The following is an 18,850-nucleotide window of genomic DNA, read 5'->3' as shown; positions in this document are numbered from 1 at the left end:
GGCAGCTCTGAGGCAACAAAGCCATAAACGCAGGGGACACACAGCCCATCTATCTCGAACGGGTCTTTTCCTTGTCATGCTGGTCATTTCTAAGAGCAGATGGGTTAAGAAAGACTTGGCAAGTTACCACGAAATGAACCCTCCACTCCTCCCTGGGGGAAGGCTGACTAGCGAGCAGTCAGGCCGGCTTTCTTCCCCCACTCCCTGCATTCCTGTCCCTAAGGAGCCACAGACAATCCCACCAAATACAGGCAGGAGACAGCCGCCTCCTTCCTACAGCTGGAGGGGGGAAGGGTCCTCTCGGGCCTTTCTAACTGCATGAAAACCAAACTGGGAGTTGTACTGACTCGGGCCTCACCCATGTTGCAGGCATGTACAACACAGGTGCCCAGTGGTATCATCAGGCAGAACTACGAATGTGCTTTCCATCGTTTTCATACAATGATTCCAGAACCGCTATCCACACAGCTCCACGTCTCACATATACGACGTGCTTCACGGATTACACAGCATGTTCACCAAGCCCCTCATCCACTCCTCCCAGCAGCCTTATGTGATCCCTTCAGTATGCTTCCTCATCTCCATTTCTTAAGAAATGGAGTTTCTGAGGTTATGAAACCAAAACTTTCCCAAGAACATCCAGCTAGTGTTAGAACCAGGATATGAGGGCTTCTGATTCTACAACCAGTATTTGTGCCACTGTTCCACATGGGCCCCTCCAGGGATTTCTGCCTGATCTTAAAATGCAGACAGCAAATCTGTCTCTCTACAGTCCTGGGGTTCCCTATAGACAAGAAGTCACACTTCTAACAGAAAGCTTATACTTATTTGGAAGGCTACCTGGGATATTTCTTTTAAGTTAGTTTGTTCATGTTTTGGAAAGATTGTTCCAATGGCAATGCGGGGCATGAAATGTGGAAAGGATTCCATGATGAGGCAGAGAAACAATTCGGTGGCTCTTACAACAGTTCAAATGAGGCATGAGGTGCAACTAGAAAGGACAGAGGGAAAATGCATTGGAAAGAAATGCAAAATGAAATCCACTCAGACCCAGGATGGAAAAAAGGGGATTAAGCATGATGGTGGTTTCTAGTTTGAAAGACTGATGAACACGGATGTCATTAACTACTGCAGAGTAGTATCTGGGGCCTGGGTGCACCAGTTTGTTTAACCATTCACCTGCTGAGCAGTCTCCGGGCTGTTTCCAGTTTCTAGCCTCCATAAACAATGCGGCTATGAACAGATACATAAAGGCTTTTGTGTGAACATAAGTCTTCATTTCTCTGGGATAACTGCCCATGAATGTGAGTGCTGCATCCTATGTCAATTGCACATTTAATTTTTTAAGAAACTGTCAAGCTGTTTTCCACAATGGCTGTGCCATCTTCCATTCCCACCAGCCAAGTGTGAGTGATCCCGTTTCCCCGCATCCTCACCAGCACTGGCCTTGTTACTACTTTTTATTTTAGGCTTTCTGATAGGTGTATAGTGACGTGGCTTTAGTGTGCCATTTTCTGATGGCTCGTGATGTTGAACAAATTTTCATGTGCTTATATGTTATCTGAAATGTCTCTTCAGGTCTTTTATTCATTTTCAAAGTAGATGATTTGGTTTCACTGTTGAATTTTGATAGTTTTTTATATATTATAGATATGAGTCCTTTATCAGACATCTGGTTCGCAAATAGTTTCTCCCAGTCTCTAGCTCTCCTTTTCATCATTATTTTGCATTTTACATTTTAGTCCATAATCCATTGTGAGTTAATTTTTGTGCGAGGTATGAGGTTTAGATCAGAGTTCAGGTTTTTTTCCTATGAATAATCAGGTAGCCAGTAACTTTTTTAAGAGACAAGGTCTCACTCTGTCACCCAGGCTGGAATGCAATGACAAGATCAGAGCTCACTGCAGCTTTGACTCCTGGGCTCAAGTTATTCTCCTGCCTCAGCCTCCTGGAGTAGCTGGGACCACAGGCAGGTGCCACCGTGACCAGTTAATTTTTTTAGTTTTTGTAGAGACGGGGTCTTGAGCCATTTTACCCAGGCTGGTGTGGAACTCCTAGGCTAAAGTCAACATCCCACTTATATGGGGCCAGGCAGTGGCACATGACTGTAATCACAACACGTTGGGAGGATGAAGCAGGAGAATCACTTGAACCCAGGAATTCCAGACCAGCCTAAGCAACAGAGGGAGGCCCTGTCTCTGCAAAAAATTTTAAACATTAGCTGGTCATGGTATTGTACACCTGCAGTCCCAGCTACTTGGGAGGCTGAGGTGGGAGGATCTCTCCAGCCTATGAGGCTGAGGCTGCAGTGAGCCATGATCGCATCACTACACTCCAGCCTGGGAGAAAGTGAGATGCTGTCTCCAAAAAAAAAAAAAAAAAAAAAAAAAAAAAAAAAAAAAAAAAGCTAGAGCATCACCCATATTAAAGACAGGTTTGTTTTTTTGAAAATTTAATTACAGTTATATAATGGACATGTAAAATGTCCAGTTTGAAAGCTTGAAAAATATATAACTAAGTATTCTTACCTTAAAATTCTGATTCCTACCTAAGATATCGCATACTGTTTACATAGGTATCACAATGCCTGGACAACAACTAAAAATGTGTATGAGTGAGAAAAATGAGCATGTATGCCTATTAATTGAGGTATATTTCCCCCTTATTACATAAACAAGTCATCACAGCAAACCCCTGTGACGGTATCTAAAGCAAGCCTACAGTTTTACTTCTCTGTATTATAAAATGCAAGGCTAAAATTCAAATACTAAACATTTTCTGAAGCCAAGGGTAGTTTACTTAAAATAAATGCCTAGGGTCTATATCAAAAATATGAAAAAGCTAGCTACTTCATAGCCATTCCAATCTAAGTTCAGCTTTTTCTTTTTTAATTGACACATAATTGTGTGCTGTACATACGTATAGAGTACACATAGTGATGTCATAATACATGTAATATATGTGATCAGTGTAATTAGCATATTCACCATCTCAAACATTTATCATTTCTTTGTGTTGGTAACGTTCAATACCCTTCCTCCAATTATCTGGAACTATATATATATATCTATATATATAGATATATATATTTTTTTCTTTTGAGACAAAGTCTTGCTCTGTTGCCCAGGCTGGAGTGCAGTGGTGTGATCTCAGCTCACTGCAACATCTGCTTCCTAGGTTCAAGCTATTCTCCTGCCTCGGCCTCCTGAGCTGGGGTTACAGGCACCCACCACTATGCCCGGCTAATTTTTGTACTTTTAGTAGACATGGGGTTTTACCACGTTGGCCAGGCTGGTCTTAAACTCCTGACCTCAGGTGATCCACTCACCTCAGCCTCCCAAAGTGCTAGGATTACAGGCATGAGCCCCTGCACCCAGCCTGAAACTATATATTCTTGTTAACTATAGTCATCCTATGTTATAGAACACTAGAACTTATTCCTATCCAGCTATAATGTACAGTGGTGCAATCTTGGCTTGCTTACTGTAGCATCCGCCTCCCGGGTTGCAGTGGTTCTCATGCCTTGGCCTCCCGAGTAGCTGGGATTATGGGCGCCCGCCACTGCACCTGGCAAATTTTTGTATTTTTTAGTAGAGATGGGGTTTCACCACGTTGGCCAGGCTGGTCTTGAACTCCTGGCCTCAAGTGACCCGCCCACCTCAGCTGCCCAACAGTGCTGGGATTACAGGTGTGATCCACCGCTCCCAGCTAAGTTTTGTGTTTTTAGTAGAGACGGGGTTCACCATGTTGGCCAGGCTGGTTTCGAACTCCTGACATCAGGTGATCTGCCCGCCTCGGCCTCCCAAAGTACTGGGATGTCAGCGTGAGCCCCACGCCCAGCCAGCTGCTCTAGTTTACACCCCCGTACAGTGTGTAAGAGCTCCCTTTTCTCCATATCCTCACCAGCACTTGTTATTTTTTGTCTTTTCGATAATACCCATCCTAACAGATGAGATGATGCCTCACTGCGGTTTTGATTTGCATTTCTCTGATTATAAGCGATACTGAGCATTTTTTCACATATTTTTTGGCCATTTGTATGCCTTCCTTCAAGAAATGTCTGTTCTCTTGGGTGTGGTGACACAAACCTGTAAGCCCAGCACTCAGAATGCTAAGGCAGGAGGACAGCTTGAGCCTAGACCGGCCTAGGCAGCATACCTAACCCTAGCTAAAAAAAAAAAAAAAAAAAAAAAAGAAAGAAAGAAAGAAAGAAAGAAAAAGAAAGAAAGAAAGAAAGAAAGAAAGAAAGAAAGAAAGAAAGAAAGAAAGAAAAAGAAATATCTGTGTCTGTTCAGCTTTTTGACCTCCAAAAATTAAGAGTCCATTTTGGAATCGGAAGACCTGCCTGATTCAGAGACAATCTGTGTTTGGTTCTACTCTGCTACTTCCTATGTGACTTTGGGAAGTTCCCTTAGCCACTTTGAGCTCAACTTCCTCAACATTAACCAGGAATAAGTAGCACCTGCCTCTGCTGGTTAACGCTGAGAACTGAAAGGAGAACCTCCACAACGCCACTTGACAATGCCACCTTGCGGAAGCCCCTCAATGCGGGACTGGTAGGATCATCTGAAGCCAAATACAACTTTCCTTTCCACTGTCCCAGGCTCACTCTGCATGCGATTAGCAAGGAATAGCGAAAAAAGGAAACCAAAATAGTTGCTTAATTTTTAATAAGAAATTTTATAAAGAGGGGGTGGTGGCAAAATAGGAGGGAGAGGAGGGGAAGGAAAAGCAGCCGGTCACAAGTTCTAGTCCAGGGCTCATCCCCGGCCTCCTCACTCAGGCAATCACCAGTCCCCACCTCCTGGGGAGGGGTACTTTCTCCGCTGGCTTCACCTACAGGAAAGGCACTGCCACAGGTGTTCAGAAACCAGGAGCACCTTGAAATGGGCAATGTGCTTTGGGTAGGAGACCTACAATTTCCCCAAAGAAACCACGGCACAAAAGTGACCCACATAGGAGGGACCAACCGCTGTAAACCCTTGGTGGCAAAAACGGATGTCATACCTTCTGTACAGGAGACACACACGCAGATAAAACTTGCCAAAATAGCAGAGAAAAAAATACAGCAGACATCCAGTGCCATTCTGTTACAGAAATATTTATATCCCAAAGCCAGGGACCTCTCTGGAACACTGTCTTTATTTCCACATTTCATGGAAGATGTTTGAGTGCACTCACGTGTGTCTCAACAAACTTCCAGTCCCTGCTCTAAAGCCTGTGGCTTCTCAGCAAAACCCAAAAACAAGTATCAGTTTTCCTTCCAAATGGGAAATTTCCTGACCTAGCGAAACCAGCATCAAATCCACTTATTATGAGATAGCTGATTACAGGTGAAGCCCTCTAGTCCAGGATGACTCCCCTCCTGCAGGAGCAGGAAGGATGGGCAGAGCAGTGGCCTGCCAGACCACATCTCCAGGCAGTTTGAAACCATGGCTGCTCAGGTGAGCCATGATAAAAATCAAAACCAAATATCTCTGAAAAGTATACATGTCAAGACCCAGACCTCGGACCAGACTCAGCCGAAATGGATGTTGCAAGGTTTGTTCAGAGACCTCCTCTCCATGCCCCCTCTCCCCGGGACCTCCCTCCTTGAACTAGGGTTCCAGGGCCAATGGACCGCTCCCTTACCTCTAGCCCAGTGCATTTTCAGGACCAGCTCCCAGACTGTACCAGACCCTGAAATGTATTCGCTGAATGCACTCTTTCTTGAAATGATCATAAATCACCTGACTATAACAACAATTGTGTTAAAAGTGTTCTCTCTCTGTCTCTCAGGAATCATGCCATGAGTTTGAGCAAGCAGCTTTGCTTCTCTCTACTGCAATTCTATCACTTGCAAAATATTAACAATTACTGTGTTCACCCATAGCATTGTTGTAAAAAGCCTTAAGACCCACTTCATGTAGCCTGCCTGGAGCACAGACCCTGTCACATGGTAAATGCCCACTGAAGGTGAGTTATCTGTAGCTATTATTACCTAGTACTACAGCGAACTAAAGGAGTCCATCAGGTCTCATCGTATCACCATGAAAGGATGTCCATGTAGACTGCGGAGTGGGAGTAGGGAACTCAATGTTTATCAGGTACTATTTTGTTTCTTACAATGTGTACATGTATCTTTGTAGGTACACTGGAAAAGATCTGGAAGGAAATACACCCAGTGTTAATAGTGACTCCCCAAAGACACATTCATCCAAACACACAGGAGAAAAACACTCACTATCTTTCTGTCTTCCAAATCATTTGAACTATTTTCAATAAGCATCTATGGCTTTTGTAAAGTTTTTGAAAGGAATTTATTGCATTTTTTTCTAGAGAAACAAGCAGGAGCACGAAAAAGGTGGAAACAGAAGGTAAAATGGAATGGGACTCAATGGAATTGAGTCCCAGCCAGGCTCAGCAGGCTCACGAACCACGCACCTCTCACTACAACTCAACACCAGCTCTCTCTTCTCTTGGTCCAATGGCCCAAGACTTAGAGATAAAATGTTTATTGTGATCACATCAATCACACCAAGGAGCTTGGAACCACCCTTTCAAACTCCTCTCGTTGTGTGTACCTGCCCGGGGCTGTTAGCTTTCCTCCTGTGTCTTTGGCTGGCCTGTAATCCCCTAGTGGTGGAAATGCACCCTGACACTTAGCCATCATCCCCACAACACTCAGCACCGCATAGAGACCAGGGCAGTGATGCCCACTCGGACTGTGATTCTACTTATAAAGCAAAGGACCAGGGGCCAGATGCGACTTGTCTTTGGTAACTCACCAGCTGTTGCTTGAACCAGAACAAAGCCAGGTCTCCTGATGCCCAGAAAAGAGCTAGTGCCTGTCCCGCTAGAAACGTGGTGAAAATGTTTTGCTTGCTGTGAAAAGACGCACTACTGGAGAAGATGGGTGCAACTTCTCATGGAGCCACTCAGCCCAGATCACCAGGAAACAAGGTAGCCGGATTAGACCCTCAGCCCAGATCACCAGGAAACAGGGCAGCCGGATGAGACACTAAGCCCGTCCACTGGAAAGGAAATCTAGCTGGGCAGTAGAAGGAAATTCACACAGGTTAGCCCGGCCCAACGGCAGCAACAACATGAACAAAACAAAAAATACCTGACTGGAAAGCCATAGCTTGGCTAGCAAATTCAAAACAGAGCCACAATACTAGCAGCACATATCACTGCAACACAGAGCTTCAGTCAGTGTGCGCACACTTTAAGTAGAAAGGTAAAATGTCCATGTTTTTGGAACAAAGGGCTATTTTTATGTGTGTGTGTGATGTCAGAAGAAACTGTTGGCAAGGAAATAGAAATAGGCGCCCTTACACATTGACAGTGAGATAACGGTATGGCCCTAACGGAAGGGAATCGAGCAACACCCATCAACATTTAAAATGCGCAGAACCCTAGACCCCACAATTCCATTTCTAGCAATGCACCCTATAAATATATTGATGCAAATATGCAAGAATTATGTACAACTCAGCATTGATTAATCCAAACGGTTGGGAATAACCTAAATATTTACCAGTGGGGAAGTGGTGGAGAACACTGTTTATCTTATGCCAACATCTGTGTTTTAAAAAGAAGATACATAGGCTGGGTGCAGTCACTCACACATGTAATCCCAGCACCTTGAGAGGCTGAGGCACGTGGATCAAGAGGCCAAGATATCCAGACCATCCTGGCCAACACGGTGAAACCCCGTCTCTACTAAAAATACAAAAATAATCTGGGCACGGTGGCGCACGCCTGTAGTCCCAGCTACTCAGGAGGTTGAGGCAGGAGAATCGCTTGAACCCAGGAGGTGGAGGTTGCAGGGAGCTGAGATCACGCCAGCCTCGTGACAGAGCAAGACTCCATCTTGGAAAAACAAACAAGCAAACAAACAAACAAAACTGGCAACAGTGGTCACAGGGCAGTGATGGGAGTAGGACTGCCTTTCACTCTCCAGGACCTTTTGAATGTCGCTCATATTACATACTCAAAATATATGACTACAGTAAATATTTTCAGAGTAACTATGAAAAACTGGGGAAATAATAATATCTAACACACAGGACTGCTGCATAATTAAAGGATGAAAAACATTAATCACTATCAGAGTTCAAAGGAAGAAAGATTAATTCTAGCTTGGATGTCAGAGCGGGGATCATGTAAAGGAAGTGAGTATTTCAAGTCTTGAAGGATGGAGAAGATTTAAAGAGGCAGAAGTGTGGAGATGATGTCCCAGATGGAGATAAGAACATAGGCGAAGATGATGTCCCAGGTGGAGATAAGAACATAGGCAAAGACGATGTCCCAGACGGAAATAAGAACACAGGTGAAGACGATGTCCCAGATGGAGATAAGAACATAGGCAAAGAAAATGAAGAAATGAGAAGGTATAAATTCTAAATGCAGCTCTCAGGCTGGGCTTCAGAACAGGGCTTAGGCAACAAGTTGGAATGCAAGGCTGATGGCGGGAACGGAAACACTGAAACCCAACTTGCATATCACGCCCAGATCATGAGCCTTGAATGCCAAGCCAGGGAACCCATCCTTGATCTTAACAACAAAAAATCACTGGGGTGGGTATGGAGGCTCATGCCTGTAATTCAGTGCTTTGAGAGGCTGAGGTGAGAGGACTGCTTGAGGCCAGGAGTTTGAAACCACTCTGGACAACATAGCAAGACTCTGTCCTTACAAAAAATTTAAAAATTAGCTAGGCAGGATAGCACACCTGTAATCCCAGCTACTCAGGAGGCTGAAGCGGGAGGATCAATTGAGCCCAGGAATTTAGGGTTACCGTGAGCTGTGATTCTGTTGCTACATTCCAGCCTGAGCAACAGAGCAAGGACGTGTCTCAAAAATAAAAAAAAAAAAACGAAATAAATCACTAAAAGTTTGTATAGACATAAAGTATAAAATCATACCATATATGATTTAATCCAGATATATAATATAAATTAGAGGGGGAAAAGAGAAATTAGGAAGCTATTATAAGAAGACAAGACTCAACTAAGACATGAGCAAAGGCCCTGGGCTCACAGTGCTATCTTTATATAAAGGAATAAACTACCACATTTATTTTCATGGCATCACCAACTTAGATACAGGCTACAGTATTCTGGAACCATCTCTGTATCAGTCAAATCAGATGGCCATAATACTATAGGCAAATACCATAAAAAACACCATAAAAATAGTATAGGCAAATACCATTAAAAAAAATGTAAAAACTGTGTGGTTTAAACATTAGTTTATTTCTCACAGCTCTGGAGGCTGGAATTCCAAGAACAAGGTGTCAGTCAACTCAGTTCTGGGACAGGGACCTCTTCCTGGATTGCAGATAGCCACCTTTCTTCTTGTTTCCTCACACCAGGGCAGTGGGAGCTCTCTGCTTTCTCTTTTTTTTTTTTTTTTTTTGAGACAGAGTCTCACTCTGTCACCAGGCTGGAGTGCAGTGACACAATCTCAGCTCACTGCAACCTCTGACTCCCTGGTTCAAGCAACTCTCCTGACTCAGCCTCCCGAGTAGCTGGGATTACAGGCACGTGCCACCACACCCAACTAATTTTTGTATTTTTAGTAGAAATGGTTTCAGGATGGTCTCAATCTCCTGATGTCCTGATCTGCCCACCTCGGCCTCCCAAAGTGCTGGGATTACAGGTGTGAGCCACCACACCCAGCCAGGTTTCTCTTCTTCTAAGAGCACTAATCCTGTCAGACCAGGGCCCACGCTCATGACCTCATCTAACCCTAATCACCTCTCAAAGGTCCTATCCCCTAATACCATCACACTGGCAGTTAGGGCTCCAGTACAAGAATCTGGGGGAGACATAAACATTCAGTTTATAACAATGTCTTTTCAATCCTGTTGAAAAAAGCAACCAAATGAGTAGGCGAAGAAGTACCTTATATGTAAACAAGTCAGGACTTTTCATATTTCTGTTAATACATTAAGGTCAATTTAAAATGTCTGATAACAAGAGTCAGAAGCAGAGATACATGAAAGTTAGTTAATCTGCAATTTAGGCCCACATTGAGTTGTCTTCCAATGACATTGTGGCACAAAGAACACTGCTTTCTATTCCTGGTTTTGCCACCAAAGAAGCTGGAACATTTCCCTGTATTTCTGTTTATCTTGAAAATCACTGGGCTGACCTAGCAGACCTCCAAGGTACCTTCCATTCACAAATTCCACAAATAACTTCCTACCAACAGAGGCTACACAAATAAACTACACTGATGAAGGGGATAGCTAACACTAGCAAACAATGAGATGCACACAAGACAAGACGTATAGAGAAGTGGATCAACCACAAACTGGTGGATGATGAGCCGGCGGGGGATAAAAACACATTCCCTAACGATGGACAGACAGGCAATGGCGCCGAGGTAGTATTGTTGAAGATTTCCTGTTTTACATCTTCAAGATAAATGGCCCAATTGTTTATATTCATTCTGATTAAATGTGAACATGAAAACTTCCTCCAGGGGACGCAGACATCTAAAAAGTTCTCAATGTATCCAATTTGTCATTTGATATTTTTACTGACCAGAAAAATGAGGGACTGAATATACAAACAGACCATGCCTGATCATATGTATAAAGACAGAACTCAGACCACAACCTGTAGCTACCCACCCAGGAAATCAATCCCCTATCTACAGTAAACAGCCAGGAGGCCAGCCAGGCTAGCACATCAGACAGGAAGCCAGACTGCTCTCTCAACAACCCAGAAACTAAACCACGACTCTGTCCCACGTGGGCAGGACTTGACTCAAAACTGACAGCCACCCTAATTTTGGCCCCTATTTCCGGTTAGGATAATTCAGAGAAAGCCAAATACGCCCCTAACCAATCACATAGGACACCCCACTTCTGCACAGCCGCCTCCAGCCCCCACAACAGCCTCCACTGGGAGTCATTCTTTTCCATCCTGAAGCTTCCCCACTCCTCATCCGCCACTCACTGGCATGTCAGTCTCTGCCACACGCAAGTGACAGTGCCGACTCCCTTGCCACAGCAGCTCTGAGAAAGTTGCCTCTGCCTGTCTCATGTGGGTGGCCTTCCTTTATTTCCCCCAAAGAATAAGTCTTAAATGAGGGGCTTCTCTCTATATGGCCAAGCTATACAATTCAGAAGCCCAGCATGGCAATTCCAAGCCTGGAAAGACCATACACCCCTTAGGTCCTCTTTCCACAAAACACAGCTTCCTTGAGTTCCTCAGTCACTCCCCACCAACCAGGGAAGGAACCACGTGTTATGGAAAGATCAAGGGCCTTGAAGTCAAACTTCTGAGTTCATCAAGTACTTCATTTTTCCACTTAAATTACATGGCCTTGGCCAGGCGTAGTGGCTCACACCTGTAATCCCAGCACCTTGGGAGGCCAAGTTGGGCAGATCACCCAAGGTTGGGAGTTCAAGACCAGCCTAACCAACATGGAAAAACCCCGTCCCTACTAAAAATATGAAATCAGCCTGGTGTGGTGGCGCATGCCTGTCATCCCAGCTACTCGGGAGGCTAAGGCAGGAGAATCACTTGAACCTGGGAAGCAGAGGTTATGGTGAGCCGAGATCACACCATTGCACTCCAGCCTGGACAAGAAGAGCAAAACTCTGTCTCAAAAAAAAAAAAAAAAAAAAAACAAAACAAAAAAAAAACGAACAACAACAACAAAAAAAAACAAATGACGTGACCTTGAACAATTTCCTTAACTTGTCTAAGCCTCTATCTTCATCTTCAATAAAATAATTTTACCTCCAAGATTGCATTAAATGGAATCCCACATGTAAAACAGCTGACAAATATTAGGGGCCCAACAGCTGTGTGCTCCTACTGCCACCCCACTTTACCCCAAGGGAGAAGCACAAGATGTCCAGAAAAAGCCTGTTGATCCCTACACCTCAGCATCCTGTGTTCACACAAGGCGCAGTGGCATCCAGACTTACCCGGGTCGCCCAAATACAAGCCACGTTTTGATTTTTCAACTTAGTTACACATGACTTCTAACGTTCACCATATATGATCCATAATTTAGAAGAGATTTTCCTACACTACCCCTTGGTTCTATTTTAGCAGACTCAGATGTGCCGTAATACCTCACTCTCTTAAATCCTCTTCAGTATCAAAAACAAAACTTTAATCTGTAACACAGTTATCAGCAGCGAAAGTGGACAAGGTACCTATGAGTCAAAATGACCCTCTGCCCTGCCCTGCCCCACCCTACAAAAAGCTGTTCAGGAGGATTTGGGCTGCTTATGAGAATGCTGTCTGTATTCCCAGGGACAGACAAATGCCTACGCTGGTTAGAAGCTGCGATGCTCAGCCTCCAGGGTAGAAAGCTCCCCACACCCTCTACCCAAGGAGAAGAGAAGCAAACGGGGTGGCCAGGCTCCAGGACGTGGACTGTGTAGTGTGGTTTCTGCAGTCCAGGTCACCGCCCTGGGTGAAGCTTTTCCTTCCTTCTTTTCCACCCAAGCGGCCAAGGTCCTACGGCTGCTGTAGGGTCTCTTCCCTAGGATGAGTCAGCCCAGCCATTCCCCTTCCTTTTTTTTTTTTTTTTTTTTTTGAGATGGAGTCTCACTCTGTCACCCAAGCTGGAGTGCAATAGTGCAATCTTAGCTCACTGCCACCTCTGCCTCCCAGGTTCAATCAATTCTCCAGCCTCAGCCTCCCAAGTACCTGAGATTACAGGCACCCACCACCACGCCCAGCTAATTTTTATATTTTTAATAGAGACGGAGTTTCTACTTGTTGGCCAGGCTGCTCTCGAACTCCCGACCTCAGGTGATCCACCTGCCTCGGCCTCCCAAAGTACTGGGATTACAGGCATGAGCCACCGCATCTGGCCGAGTCAGCCCAGCCATCCTGACTTTTTGTTCTGGCAAAATTACTCTCTTCCACGTCTGCCTTCCAAGAAGCTAAATTAGAGATCTGGCCTTGGGGCAGGCTTGAAGAATCCCTGTTTTTTGGTCCTCAAGAGGTCCTACCAGGGTCTGGGACAATTCCAAGACTTGTGTTCTTAAAGAGGAAAGAAGCCTCACATATATGGCTCTCGCAGAGCTCAGGCAGAGCTCACGCAAGGCTTGGGAGGCGGCCTTAAGGTTTGGGTGTGCCATCTATGATAACAGCTAAGAGATCTGAAGCCAGCTGTCTGGGTTCCAACCTCAATTCCAACAGCACTGGCTGTGTGATGTTAGACAACGTCCCCAGCCTCTCTGTGGTTCCGTTTCCTCACTGTAAAGGGGCCACAATAATAGAGCTGCTCTAAAAATTAATTGAATTCGTGCATATAAGGTATTCAGAACAATGCTTGGCACATGGGGGAGTTCAATAAACACGTAATGAACAGAGTAACTTAGCAATTAGTAAATATACTCATGCAGGCCAGGCTCAGTGGCTCACGCCTGTAATTCCAAAACTTTGGGAAGCTGAGGCAAGAGGGTCACTTGAGCCCAGGAGTTTGAGACTAGCATGGGCAACACAACAATATTCCATCTCTAAAAATGTGTTTCTGTAACATATATGTATATATACACTCATATATTCACAGCTTATTTATAATACACAAAATAACTGGAATACAGACTTAACTATTCACAATGGTTACTTCTAGAGAACGGGGAATACAAATTTCAGCTTTTTACCCCACACGTATATACTTGTAACATCTGAAATATTTAAGCAAATTGTATGTATAAATTTGCCCCAAAACGCATAGCAGAACAATGTAGTTTTGACCCAAAAATCTTCAAATCATGATGGAATTGTCCTGTGAAAGTAAAGTTATAGAGATGAAAAGTCTCCCTCCAGCCTAAATCCTCTTTCATATGACCTATATTACACACACCAATGCAGACGCCCCAATCCTTTCCCCACTGTCATAAGAATTTTTCAGTGAACCGCGTTCCCTTTTACAAACTAGATGATAGTTAGAGTTACTAGGCAAGAACGTGGATCCAGTTCTGCTTTTTCAAAGCCCAGTGTTCCTCACATAATAGCAATGTATTCTTCAACCGGTCCACTGCCCCCAACACCTGAGCTCTCTGTTGTACACAACTCAGCGAGGCCTGGGAGAAAGCAGGTGCAAATTTCACTTACTCAGTAACAACACGTCCCGCCTGATTCCTCTGCTGGGCTAGTTCTCAAGTCATCTTTTTCTAAGCTTTCATTCGGCTCTACCACACGTAACTAGGCTGGGTAAAACACTTTACCAGGTTTTTTTTTTTTTTTTTTTTTTTTTTTTGAGACAGAGTTTCACTCTGTAGACCACACTGGAGTGCAGTGATGCCATCTCAGCTCACAGCAACCTCTACCTCCCAGGTTCAAACGATTCTCCTGCTTCAGCCTCCCAAGTAGCTGGGACTACAGGTGCACCCAGGACTACCACCACACCCAGCTAATTTTTGTATTTTTAGTAAAGTTGGGGTTTCACCATATTGGCCAGGCTGGTCTCAAACTCCTGACCTCATGATCCGCCCGCCTTGGCCTCCCAAAGTGCTGGGATTACACGCGTGAGTCACCGCACCTGGCCTACTTTACCAGTTTTATTCCTGAATTAAACCTACTATTACTATCAATAATGTCAATCAGTGCCATTTCATTCACCGTATGACACACACACAAAGCACTTCATACTCACTCCACCTATCTGCTTTTCTGCAATGGCCACAGTGTTCCCCATCTTACATGAGAGGCACAGACAAAGACAATGACTTCTCCAAGGTTTTGTAATTCACAATCAGTGGCAGAACCAACACGACCAACCACGTCTGGCCAAGGCCTGTGTTTCAGCCACACCACCTGGTTGCTGCCCCTAACGCTCAATGGGCAAGTAACAGATCACTCCGATTGCAGAGGCTTCAGAAATGCCCTCCGCCATGGTACAATGGACGGTTCGCTCTCAGCAGGGGAGGCAGGGGTGGGAATCAGCACACAGTTCTGCTAGGTTTCTCATGCAGGGCACAGACTATGTATTTTGTGCCTTGCTTTGCAGGTGAAATGTCTCCTGCCCCCTGTACAACAGCTTTCTTTGTCCTCTCCACATAAAAGTACAACTGAGTTCCTCAGGGGAAGGCAGTGATCACTGCCCTGTGCCACACCTGACTGATGTCCAAACAAGTGGACACACAGGCTCTTCTCTTATGGCCCAGGTTGCTCCCATCTGCTAAGCATCGAAAACTACACACAGGATTCGCAGAACATGAATGACATGGAGGTGACCGCTTTATCTCTGTTGAAAACTTACTGCACTCTCTTAAAAAAGGGAATTCAGGAAAAACTGAACGTTTGAGGCTGGCTGGCTGTAATCTTCAGCTACTGAGAAAGCCTCAGCTGCTCGGTTCCACGGAGGAAATCCAACTCCTCCCTCAAAGTCCAACTCAAGTACACCTCCTCTGCGGTGCCTGTCCCTTCCTCCCTTTCACAAGCATGTGTTCCCTCTGCAGTCCCAGAGCATTCTATCGCCATCTCTGGAGCCACACTGTCCCAGCCTACAGCCAGCTCAGTGCACAGCTGCGTCTCCCTGTGTGTACCTGCAGGCCCCACCTGGGCTGGAAGGCTGCCTCCTTCTCCTCCGCACAGAGGCGGCACTCAGGAACTACTGAATGAGGGAGGGAGTGGATGAGCAAGATCAGCCAAGGGCTACAGGGAGTGACCTGCAGCTCCCAGCAGGAACAGCCCCTGCCCTGCCAATCCGGAGGTGCTGGCTCTGTTCTCAGCAGGGCCGCTAAAAGCTCCGTTATAACAGCTCTAGGCCACAACGGTCAACTTGGTGTCAGGCCCTAGAGACACCAAAATTCCTAAAAAATAAAGAGGCCGCGTATGCAGCATGCCAGTTAAAAGCACAGGCTTCAGAGTCAGAGCTTGAATTCCACTTATTATGTGACCTTGAGCAAGTTATTCAATGCATCAGTCTCATTTTGTCACCGGCAAAATGAGGACATTATCTGCCACACAGTGTTGCTGAAAAAGTAAGAGAGGTGACAGACGCAAAGTGCTTGGCACTTACTCTTACTGGTTTATTACAAAGAGAACACAGGAACAGCCAAATGCAAGAGATGCACAGGGCACACCACGGGGCAGAGAGGTCGGGGCTCCCATGCCATTGCTGGAAGTGCCACCTCCCCAGCACCAAATGAGTTCACCAACCCAGAAGCTTTCCAAACCCAGTATTTAGAGGGTGTTATGGAGTTTTCATAACATAGACATGATTAAGTCATTGGCCACCGTGAGTAGCTCAATTTCCAGCCTGTCTCATCTCCCCTCCCAGAGGTAGGTGTGGGGCTGATATGTCCAACTCTTTAATCATGACTCATCTTTCTGGCAACCAACCCTAATCCTGAATCTTTCCAGGTGCCCAAAGCCATCTGTCATCTCATTATCATACAAAAGACACTCTTATCACCCCAGAGATTCCAAAAGCCTTAGAAGCTCTTGTATCAGGTATTGAAACCTAAGACCAAATATTATAACCAATGATGCTCCTATCACTCAGGAAATTACAAGAGTTTTAAAGCTCTGGGCCAAAATCAGGAAGAATACTAAATATACACAATATTGTACTATGTATCCCACTATCACGATACTTTTTTTTTGAGACAGTCTACCTCTGTTGCCCAGGTTGGAGTGCAGTGGTGCGATCTCACCTTATCGTGCGATCTCAGCACACTGCAACCTCCAGCTCTCAGGTTCAAGCAATTCTTGTGCCTCACCCTCCTGAGTAGCTGGGACTACAGGTGTGGGACACTACAACTGACTAATTTTTGTATTTTTTAGTAGAGACGGGGTTTCTCTGTGTTGGCCAGGCTGGCCTTCAACTCCTGGCCTCAAGTGATCTGCCCGCCTCGGCCTCCCAAAATTCTGGGATAAGTCATGAGCCACCGTGCCTGGCCTCACTATCACAATAATTATACTGAGAGGATGGGGGAGAAAAACATGGGCAGCAGGAGAAGCGGGGAAAGTAAGCAGCCTGAATCCTTGTCTTCCACAGTAGGACATCTCCCTGTCTTTCACACAATCTAGAATGAGCTAAAACATAAACACAGTAACCTCCAAGGAGCAGGGATCAGAGTAGAGAAGGGTAAGGTAGGGGATTGCTGGGTTTTATTGTAAGCCTTGTTAATTACTGACTCTTAGAGCTATATGCCTGTACAACTTGGCTAAAAATGAGTATTTACCTATAATCCCAGCACTTTGGGAAGCCAAGGTGGGCAGATCACGAGGTCAGGAGATCAAGACCATCCTGGCTAACAGGGTGAAACCCCATCTCTACTAAAAATACAAAATATTAGCCGGGCGTGGTGGCGGGTGCCTGTAGTCCCGGCTACTCAGGAGGTTGAGGCAGGAGAATGGTGTGAACCCGGGAGGCGGAGCTTGCAGTGAGCTAAGACCATGCCACTGCACTCCAGCCTGGGTGACAGAGCGAGACTCCGTCTCAAAAAAAAAAAAAAAAAAAAAAAGAGTATTTAGTTTTTAAACAAAATCTGATACTTGACCAACAACAATAGTATATTAAGTAATATGGTTTTTTGTTTTTGTTTTTGTTTGAGAGAGGGTCTTGCTCTGTTGCCCGGGCTGGAATGCCGTGGTGTAATTCTAACTGACTACAGCCTCAAATTAGTGGGATCAGGTGATCAACACCCCCCCCCCACCCCAGCAGCTAGAACCACAGCTGTGCACCACCATGCCCAGCATTTTTTTTTTTTTTTTGGTAGAGGTGGAGGTCTCACTATGTTGGTGGTCTTAAACTCCTGACCTCAGTGGATCCTACTGCCTCAGCATTCCTAAGTGCTGGGATTACAGGTGCGAGCCACCACTCCATAGCCAGGATGGTCTCAATCTAGTGACCACATGATCTGCCCTCTTCGGCCTCCCAAACTCTGGGATTACAGGCATGAGCCACTGCGCCCGACCCTACATTCTGGTTTATTAAAGGAAATGTATTTCAAGTCAGAGTTTGTCATTTATTGCACAGGAAAATAAAAACTTCGTTAAGAAAATCAAAACACCCACATGATAAAACGAGGTCCTGCTTGGCTTTAAACTACTTGGTGACCACCATCAGTTGTTTTCTTGACCACAGGATACACCTAATTCCTAACTATGAATAAAGTGCAAACATTGTTTATTGGGCTTTTGGCTTCAGCCTGAGACAATCGGATTCTCTCAAACTCAGGAATGTGAATCGCTGTTGGGTTGATGCAGCTGTTTCCATTCTAGAAATGGACCTGGAATCATGTAATTTTCACCCATGAAGAGTCCTTTGGGTAAAACTTGAAAAGGCAAGGTCCCAAATTCCCCATATGGTGTTTCTTCCAGTAGAGGAATTACTCTAATGACTTCTTAGCAAAACTTACATAATCAGGGCAGGCCATCAAAATACTCCAGAACACAAAGTTTAGCTCCATTTCTGATGGACCTGTCTCCACTGCTATCAGTCTCACCAACAGCCTCACATCAAGTCAGAGGAACGGTTTTTTCATTTAAGAAGGATCTTCATGGCTGGGCGCGGTGGCTCATGTCTGTAATCCCAGCACTTTTGGAGGCCAAGGCGGGCGGATCACAATGTAAGGAGTTTGTGACCAGCCTGGCCAACAGAGTGAAACCTCATCTCTACTAAAAATACAAAAATTAGCCGGACTTGGTGACATGTGCCTGTAGTCCCAGCTACTCAGGAGGCTGAGGCAGGAGAACTGCTTGAACCCGGGGGGTGGAAGTTGTGGTGAGCCAAGATTGCACCACTGAACTCCAGCCCAGTCAAGAGAATGAGACTCCGTCTCAAAAAAAAAAAAAAAAAAAAAAAAAGAAGGATCTTCATGTTCCTGCCAATTTGCAAAAAAAAAAAAAAAAAAAAAAAAAATTGGTATCTG

The 18,850-nt window shown here is 45.1% G+C and overlaps 1 protein-coding gene across 2 annotated transcripts in view; it reads right to left on the bottom strand.

Moving 5' to 3' along the window:
• LOC139361110 (SH3 domain and tetratricopeptide repeat-containing protein 1-like) overlaps positions 1 to 18,850 on the bottom strand; it is a 43,171-nt gene that overhangs the window by 22,471 nt on the left and 1,850 nt on the right. The window contains exon 1 of one of the 2 annotated variants that reach the window (XM_071089596.1): positions 5,632 to 5,988. The exons of the other annotated variant lie outside the window; for it this stretch is intronic. Coding sequence (XP_070945697.1) covers positions 5,632 to 5,722 — 91 coding nt within the window. The 5' untranslated portion in view covers positions 5,723 to 5,988. Of the gene's footprint in view, positions 1 to 5,631; positions 5,989 to 18,850 lie in introns of those variants that run through there. 2 annotated transcript variants of the gene reach the window in all.

Source organism: Macaca nemestrina (genome assembly GCF_043159975.1).
Source record: "Macaca nemestrina isolate mMacNem1 chromosome 8 unlocalized genomic scaffold, mMacNem.hap1 SUPER_8_unloc_4, whole genome shotgun sequence".
Lineage (NCBI taxonomy): Eukaryota > Metazoa > Chordata > Mammalia > Primates > Cercopithecidae > Macaca > Macaca nemestrina.
This window is presented reverse-complemented; position numbering and strand designations above follow the sequence as displayed.